This window comes from Nanorana parkeri, unplaced genomic scaffold, assembly GCF_000935625.1.
Source record: "Nanorana parkeri isolate BGI_ZX_2015 unplaced genomic scaffold, ASM93562v1 scaffold3270, whole genome shotgun sequence".
In the NCBI taxonomy this organism is placed as follows: Eukaryota; Metazoa; Chordata; class Amphibia; order Anura; family Dicroglossidae; genus Nanorana; species Nanorana parkeri.
Window position 1 is genome coordinate 19,199 of NW_017309538.1, and position 9,364 is coordinate 28,562.

The 9,364-nt window shown below is 49.5% G+C and overlaps 1 protein-coding gene across 1 annotated transcript in view; it reads left to right on the top strand.

The window, feature by feature from the left end:
- The window catches only part of LOC108802988 (phosphorylase b kinase regulatory subunit alpha, skeletal muscle isoform-like), a gene marked incomplete at its 5' end in the record, with an annotated part of 22,898 nt that extends 19,026 nt beyond the window's left edge, over window positions 1-3,872 (top strand). The window contains 4 exons of the mRNA XM_018574836.1: window positions 694-861; window positions 949-1,002; window positions 1,487-1,687; window positions 3,638-3,872. Of these exons, the coding sequence (XP_018430338.1) occupies window positions 694-861; window positions 949-1,002; window positions 1,487-1,687; window positions 3,638-3,811 (597 nt within the window). The remainder of the gene's footprint in view (window positions 1-693; window positions 862-948; window positions 1,003-1,486; window positions 1,688-3,637) is intronic.
- Window positions 3,873-9,364: the final 5,492 nt, after the last annotated feature.

Consider the following 9,364-nt stretch of genomic DNA (forward strand, 5'->3'; position numbering starts at 1 on the left):
AGAGTGTTTGGGGGGGGGGGGGGGGGTTACTATGTTAGCTTTGAATAACTTCCACCGACCCCCAAACACACATCCTATGGCCGTACACCTGTTGGATTTCGGCTAATTACTGCTGACTGCCCAGTGAGAGCCCCCCGTCAGGACAACCCTATTCCACAAAAGTCTATTTCAGCTGATCTGTCAAAGAGGGCCGTCCGAAAATTTGAAGGGTGACTGGTGGGTTGGATTCTGCCATCCACACTGTTGACGTGGATCAGGAAATCAATCGTTTTTTTTCTCACTCAGCCAATGAGGCTAAAATAGTCCAATCTCGGTGTATGACCAACTCAAGTCTTGGACTCAGCGGTCCTTGCTCCTTGGAGATCTTCACTCTGAAGCCACCACTGCAGTATTTCCCAGCCCAGACTATTCACAAACTCTCCACTCTTTTCAATCAAGAGTTGATCCACCTTTGGGGTAGATGGGCCCCTCCATCGTGATAAATGGAGATCAATCCCCATATGAGTGAAAGAAAAAAACCAATGGGAGCCCTCCCGGCTGTGGACCTTCGATGGTCAACCACTAAAGAAGGCAGCTTAGATCATCAACGATTAATGACTGGAAGGATTGGGGGGGGAGGGGGACTATAACAAAGTACAGTAATGCCTAAATGACTTTTATTTTGCTTATACGACTCCCCCGTTCCTTCCTCAGAGACGCAGCGACACTCTCTCTGTACCCGGTGATGTCTTCACCTCTTCCGATGACGATAGTGCCTACGATAGCCGACAGGGGCAGTGGCTCCGCAGAAGGAGGCTGGATGGGGCTTTGAACAGGGTGCCAGTTGGCTTCTACCAGAAGGTTTGGTCAATTTTGCAAAAGGTGAGGCTCTTACACACATTGTGTATGGTACAGGAAGGGTCCATTGAGCTTCTCGAGTCTCTCAACTGTTCAATATTTGTATTTCAGTGCCATGGATTGTCCGTGGAAGGGTTTGTCCTGCCTTCTTCTAGCACACGAGAGGTATTCTAACATTGCATGGTGTCGGTCCACTCAATACTGGTATTTGGCTGCCAGTAGAGGGAAGGGGAATACTATAGAGAGTCACTTGAGTGACAGCTCTAGGGCTGCTGGCATCACCTCCAAGATGGATGCGCACAGTAGCAGTCTGGGAGTAACGCACAATAAATGTTACATACACTATGTTACCAAAAGTATTGGGACACCTTTACACGCACATGAACTTTAATGGCATCCCAGTCTTAGTCCGTAGGGTTCAGTATTGGGTTGGCTCCGCCCTTTGCCGCTATAACCGCTTCAACTCTTCTGGGAAGGCGACCACAAGGTTTAGGAGTGCGTCTATGGGAATGTTGGAGCATTTGTGAAGTCCCAATAATTTTGGCAATATAGTGTATAACTGTATTGGGAAAGTGTGGTGACAGGGTCTCTTTAAGCCGTTGGTGTCCGGAATTTTGTTGTGCATTTGATTGCATTTTGCTGATTACAGATGACGCCCGGCGAGCTGAAATTTTCCGCCAATGTGGAATCCGTCTTAAACCGCGTGCCTCAGCCAGAGTACCGGCAGCTGTTGGTGGAGGCCATCTTGGTCCTCACCATGTTTGCTGAGGTGGATATAAAGAGCGTGGGGGGAATCATCCATGTGGAGAAGATTGTTCGCATTGCTAATGAGCTTTTCTGTCAAGAGCAGGTGATGAGCCGTTCTCTCCGCTGCGTGTTTTCTACGTCTCCCATCTTCTGTATAACATATGACGGCCCGATTCATGACTGTGTGTACAGGCGACCGCAACGCGCACGCCAATGTTAATGTCTGTGAACTAGATGTCTTTTTATAAAGCTTCATACCAACATACACAGCCCCTCTAGTCCATCCAGCCCCTCTAGTCCATCCAGCCCCTCTAGTCCATCCAGCCCCTCTAGTCCATCCAGCCCCTCTAGTCATCTGCTAGCTCCTGCCACACTGTGTAGCCAGGATGGTGACGCAACTAGTCGCTGTTTAAAATGTATATCAAGGCGAAATCGCTGGAATAAATCCACATTTCCCCCAGTTTTAGACCTTTTATACACACTGCAGGTAGAGAACAATAACTGTTGATGTGCCAGAAATATAATGTACTTCTAGCGTTCTCATCTCATCTAAGTACTCATCTCCTTTTGGTTCATCTCCATATCCCCTCCCATCTCTCCATCAACCCCTTCCTCATCTCCATAACCCCTTCCTAATCTGAAGGCCACACGAAGTTTGGAGGTCTGTAGCTATTGACTCTGCAGACAGTTGGCGACTTCTGCGCACTATGTGCTGACCCCCGCTCTGTCATGTGACGTGGCCGACCACTTCCTGGCTGAGTTGCTGTTGTTCCCAGTTGCTTCCACTTTGTTATAATCCCAGTAACAGGTGACCGCGGAATATTTAGTAGCCAGGAAATGTCACGGAACACCTGAATCCAATGATTGGGAGGGGCGTCCCAATAATTTTGGCAATATAGTGTATAACTGTATTGGGAAAGTGTGGTGACAGGGTCTCTTTAAGCCGTTGGTGTCCGGAATTTTGTTGTGCATTTGATTGCATTTTGCTGATTACAGATGACGCCCGGCGAGCTGAAATTTTCCGCCAATGTGGAATCCGTCTTAAACCGCGTGCCTCAGCCAGAGTACCGGCAGCTGTTGGTGGAGGCCATCTTGGTCCTCACCATGTTTGCTGAGGTGGATATAAAGAGCGTGGGGGGAATCATCCATGTGGAGAAGATTGTTCGCATTGCTAATGAGCTTTTCTGTCAAGAGCAGGTGATGAGCCGTTCTCTCCGCTGCGTGTTTTCTACGTCTCCCATCTTCTGTATAACATATGACGGCCCGATTCATGACTGTGTGTACAGGCGACCGCAACGCGCACGCCAATGTTAATGTCTGTGAACTAGATGTCTTTTTATAAAGCTTCATACCAACATACACAGCCCCTCTAGTCCATCCCGCCCCTCTAGTCCACCCAGCCCCTCTAGTCCATCCAGCCCCTCTAGTCCATCCAGCCCCTCTAGTCATCTGCTAGCTCCTGCCACACTGTGTAGCCAGGATGGTGACGCAACTAGTCGCTGTTTAAAATGTATATCAAGGCGAAATCGCTGGAATAAATCCACATTTCCCCCAGTTTTAGACCTTTTATACACACTGCAGGTAGAGAACAATAACTGTTGATGTGCCAGAAATATAATGTACTTCTAGCGTTCTCATCTCATCTAAGTACTCATCTCCTTTTGGTTCATCTCCATATCCCCTCCCATCTCTCCATCAACCCCTTCCTCATCTCCATAACCCCTTCCTCATCTCCATAACCCCTCCTCATCTCTATATCTCCATCAACTTCTTTCTCATCTCCATAACCCTTTCCTCCATCTCCATCAACCCCTTCCTTATCTCCATCAACCCCTTCTCCATCCCCATAACCCTTCCTCATCTCCATCAACCCCATAACCCTTCCTTATCTCCATCAACCCCTTCCCCATCTTCATAACCCTTTACTTATCTCCATCAACTTTCTCATCTCCATAACCCTTTCCTCTATCTCCATCAACCCCTTTTCAGTCTCCATAACCCTGTCTCATCTCTTATGTCTGATCTAACGTTATGCGTTTTTCCCTCTTTGCAGAAAGCTCTCGGCGCAGATGACGAAATGTTAAAAGTCGACCCCGGAACTGGAATCTGCTGCTTGCTGTACGACAGCGCCCCCAGTGGCCGCTTTGGCACAATGACCTACCTCTCCAAATCGGTGGCTCTCACCTTGCAGGACTCCCTGCCGCACAGCGGCTGCGCCATGCAATGATGGAGGGGACGGCTCCTCCCCCACGAGATGCACTTTGCCGGAGTCGCCCGTACGCCTGGTCCCGTCTCGAGACGTCCCCCAGTGTGTTGCCGGTCATTGATGCCACAATCCGGTGCCTTGAGTTGGGCCGATTAGCCGAAACCCCCAACAACATACTGTTTACAGAGACGGCGCACTATAGAGAAGAGACTGCAAAAGCAATCACGTAGTGACTCCATGAGCATACGCCTGGCTCCGGTATCCCGCTGCTAAAACCCGGCTCACATGGCCGTCGTGTTGTAAAGTGTACGTCGGGGCAAAATCAGGAAAACATACGCAATACATCTCCCCAACACATGGGCAATATCCCATGTGATATCTCGTTATAAACACTGCTGACCCTTCCAGAAGTCCAGTCAGCTCCTAACTTCCTGTAGTGTGGTCACAACGCTGCCTCTGCTGCACAGAAATCTCAAACTGTTGTCAGCCCTGCCCGGTTCTCATCTGCTCTACTACAGAAACCTAGCGGGTGGGGGCAGATCCATTTTCCAAAGTGGAATTACCCTTTAACATAAACGGGGGGTGTTTTTGGAGTGCAGCAGGAAAGAACTGGCCAGGGCTGACACCACCGGTTGGGATTTCAGTGCAGCAGAGGCAGTATTGTCAGCCCTGCGCAGTTCTTCTTCCCTGCTGAACTACAAAACACTCCCCTATTATGTTAAAGGGTATGTTAAATCACCCACTCCAATCTGACAACACCAAATGTGAGAAAATGGAATCGCCCCCTCCCCCCCACAATCTGCCCCCTCTCCTCCTCCCACCCACTGGTCTTACCCTTTGATTGAACGGCCGTTCCCCTCCATGGCTGCCGGCGTACGATTCATACACAGTATTTCAAATTACAGTCACAAAGGGCGAGCACTCATTGGTCAGCATGGTCACCTGACCAACGAGAAGCACTCCCGATTGGAGGAGGAATGAAGCATGAGGGGAATGGCCGTTCCATCCAAGGTAAGACCGGTGGGGGGAATGCCATTTCCTTCCATCCGGTGAGAGAGTGGAATTGCCCTTTAAGGAGCTCATGACAGGAAGTTGGGGGGGCTCACTGGATTTCTGGCGGGATCACCAGGTATTTTTCCGTACTTGCCTCTTTTTTGTTAAAGGGATATACCCCGGGGGAAAACGTCTCGGTATTGCAGAGATGTGCTGAATGTTTGATTTTTTATTTTGCTCGGACGTGCGCTTTAAGGAGCTACGTTGTTGCAAGAAAGGATCTTTTGGCTTTCCCGCTTCCTGTGCAGACTTCGAGCCGACGTCTTGTAGCGCACAGCCGATCCCGCCGCACTTAGCGATCTGCTGTGCCCTTGCAGCATCTTATTTCATCCCTCACCCGGAAGGAGGGAGGGAATCGCAGTGCTCAGAGATTGTAGACATTGCACAAGTACACAGAGTTTCATTTAAAATGTATCCAAATACAAGAATGTAACATGTTGCAGCTCCTTAGATGTGGCGGCTGCGTTCAGGCCTCGGTCACACCAGATGCAGTGCGTTCCGATTCTGGCCGGAAACGCACTGCCTCGCATTGCGGCCGGCTCAATTTTTTGTCGGGCCGGAGGGGGCGTGGCGGGCCATTGAAGTGAATGGCACCGTAGCCACGCCCTCCAGCCGCAATGCGATCGCCCGCACGGGATCGCAAGGCACATTGTGCCACTATTTTGATCGGACTGCAGACGCAATGTGCGGGCGATCTCGTTGCAGCCAGAGGGCGTGGCTACGGTGCCATTCACTTCCATAGCCCGCCCCCTCCTGCCCGACAAAGTGAGCCGGCCGTAATGCAAGCCAGAAACGGACCGGCACGCACTGCATATGGTGTGAAGTACCCTCGGACTTTGTTTCTTCTGTGGTGATCCTGACAATGACCCACTGCCTGTCCTAGGGTGACAACGCTTTGAATTTTATCTCTGGAGGAGCCACGTTGTCACTCTAAACTGCTCACCTGATTGGGACAACAAACATCTCCTCTCACTCTCCAATACATAGGGAGGAGGGAAGTCATTTTAGGAACACTGTTTGAGATTTTAGTAAATTACACAGGAAGGACACTGGATTTCTGTCGGTTCAGTTCCTGAAGTTGGTGCTTGGGGTGCTGGGGCCCTGATCGGAACTATATGCAGGTGTCCTCAGCTGCCCGTACTTACAGTAAAGCTAATGTTTTCCTTAACAGTTTAGATCCTGCCAGTAGATCGCTTTGATTTTTCCACTTCCTTGATCAAGGTGACAACCCTCTTTCTTCTGCAGTGAGATAACTTTGGTGTTGTCACCCTGTGAACTTGTATTGATTAGGCAACCAACCAACAGACTGAACTGTAACACAGCCGCCAATTCTAAAGACCAGGCCGCTGCGATCTTATAACATTTTAATTTTTGGGTTTCCATAGATCTTAAATTGCGTTGTCCAGATTGTGTCTAAATAGCGCAACATGTCGTGATTTTTGTTTTCAGTTGGTATCCATTTTAAGTTATTATGATGTTTTTCTGAGAGTAATATCTGACTGACTTTTACATGTTCGCCGTACTAGATTTTGAGGATTGTGATCTGTAGAGGCTCCGGCTAGAGGGATAAAATGGCGACCGCGTAGGGAGGCGGCACGAGGTAACGGACCGCGGAGCCGAACAATAATACAATGTGGCCGATTGATTTGTTTACAGAACTGGAGATGGAGCATGGACTATGCAGATGTGATTTGCATGGGTATATCTGCGCATGTGTAACGCACGCACACTCTTTAAATGCAAACGGTGCGAAGACATTTCAAAGCTGTCCTGTACAGGAAGCCGATTTATTTTCACACGTGTAACAAACTTACCTGGTGATTGAACAGCTTTTATTCTGTCCGGAAACATTAATATAATAAAGATTTTATTTGTTTCTATTTTATTTTTCTCTGTAGGTCAGCTGACACGTGATGAGTACTCAGCAGTTTTGTTGTTTTATATATATTAGCTGCAAAGGTTCAGAATGACCCCCCACAGCCTTCAGGGCAAATAATATACACACACACACTATATTACCAAAAGTATTGGGACGCCTTTACACGCACATGAACTTTAATGGCGCTCCAGGCTTAGTCCGTAGGGTTCAGTATTGGGTTGGCTCCGCCCTTTGCCGCTATAAAAGCTCCGCCTCTTCTGGGAAGGCGCCCACAAGGTTTAGGAGTGTGTCTATGGGAATGTTGGACCATTTGTGAGGTCAGGTACTGATGTTGGAGGAGAAGGCCGGGCTCGCAGTCTCCGCTCTAATTCATCCCAAAGATGTTCTATCCCCCCCCCCGTACGATTTGGCAAAGGTCCTGTTCTTGAGAGCTCCACTTTTCTTGATGGTAATACAAGAGCTGCAGCGGCCTCCTGCAGCAGCTTTTTGTTGGCCCTCCTAGCGTGTGTCACTGAGTCAGCCTTCACCCAATCAGAAAGGCCCAGGGAGGTGAGACAGGAGGGTTGAAGCGCTTTATGATCCCTCACCTGGCCCCCCCATCATTTCTGTTTCACACAAGCAGCCATATTTTTATGTACCCACCTGATAAACCATGGACCATTGCACGTTATGCAATGAGCTTTGTACACATACCTGTGGGGTGTATGCTTCCCTCAGAAGGGGTAATGTGTGTCTTTTGCCCTCTGTACCTCCTAAGTCAGGGATGCTTAGTATGTACGTGACCAGGACTTCATTTTATATATATTTGTTATTAAAGGAGAACTATGGGGTCAGTGTTTTTCCCCCATAGTTCTAAGTGTCACAGGAGGACATATACTAGCGTCATCCCGTGACCCAAAGCTCAGTATATGGGGAGCTACAGCTCGCGGTATACTGAGACCGCCACGGCCGGGACGGATTCTGACATTACTGTCGAGATCCACCCAGCTGCGTGATTGACAGCTGGCTCTGCCTATCTAGAAGCAGAGACAGCTGTACCCGCCCCCGCCAGTCAGTGCTGGAAGATCAGACAGGGGAGGAGGGGAATCCCTGCAGGGAGCCGTGAGTGACAGTCACGGCTCTCTGCAGGGAGATGATCGAGAAGTGAGCGAGCGACGGTATGTGTTTGCTCACTTCCCGATCTATTGAGCTGACGTGTGACAGTTTCATTGTCACAGGTCGGCTAGAACTATGAGGATGAGTGATTTTCACTCGCCTCATAGTTCTCCTTTTAAAAAGACTGTCTTGAAAAAAACAAAAAAAAACATCTGTATAAAGGGCAGTCTGGATTGAATTATGTCTGGCAGTGAGGAATTGAAACAAACTGAGGTGGGCGACAGTTTCCTAATTAGTTTTGGGGTGCCCAGACCTCATTACCGTCACACTAAGATTGCATTGCCTATCCCTGCATTAAGGAAACACAAATTCTAAATTTGTTGCCAATATACCAGACCTGACCCTCTTATCCCTACGAATGGAAGCACAAGCACGGTAGCGCGTCAATCTGCGGAGCGCTGCAATGCAGGTCCGTCGCCTTTAGTGTGCAGTGGGTGCCGTTCATTCTAGATGTCACCTAATCGCACCAACGGTGAATGATGGAACCCTTAGCCCTCGTTCACACCTGAGCGTTTTGTAGCGCGTTCTACGCTCGACGAACGCTCTACAAAACGCTCAAAAATATAAATCCCATTGTATTCAATGCCCTCGTTCCCACCTTTCCGTATTTCCGCCCGTCCCTAACGTGCTGCAAAACGGCCCACGCCTGAAAAGGTCCAGGTACTACTTTGGGCCGTTTTGTTGCGCGTTTCCATTGGGCTACAGCCAAGTAGCCTTCGGAAACGCGTGACGGTCGCGCAACTTTTTTTACCGCGATTTGCAGTAAAAAAAACGCGCGACGGTCGCGCATATGCAATACGCCTAGGTGTGAACGAGACCTAAGGGAAGGCGGTAGTAGTAATGGTTACATTTATCTGGTCTCTAGAATTGTTACATTGTATCTCTTGTTACTAAGATGTCCACTAATGGTGACCCGGCTCTTATCAGTTCTCATACATACATCCCATATTCAAACAGAGCAGTTGTATGAGAAGACCGAGCGAAAACCAACAAAATGTACGGCGCCTCGGCCCTGTCCCAGACATCTGTCCCTGGCCCCCTCATCCCTCTCCCAGACATCTGTCCCTGGATCCTATCCGGCCCTCTCATCTGCACACATCCCTCCTCAACCTACGCACTACCCGCTCACAGCGTATCCCTCCCCGACCAACTCACCGCACAGCCCTTGCCAACTACCTCATTCCCTCTTCACCCACCACTGGGTCAGAACCTGGAGCTTCAGAGTACAGGACAGTGATATCCCCCCCATTATACAGACCTTCGGGCTGAGATGCCAGACCCCATACCGTACGGCACTGATCACACCCATAGCACTGATACTGCACCCCCTCACCCAGGACCCCCATAGCACTGACACTGCACCCCTCACCCATAGCACTGATACTGCACCCCTCACCCAGGACCCCCATAGCACTGACACTGCACCCCTCACCCATAGCACTGACACTGCACCCCCTCACCCAGCACCCCCATAGCACTGACACTGC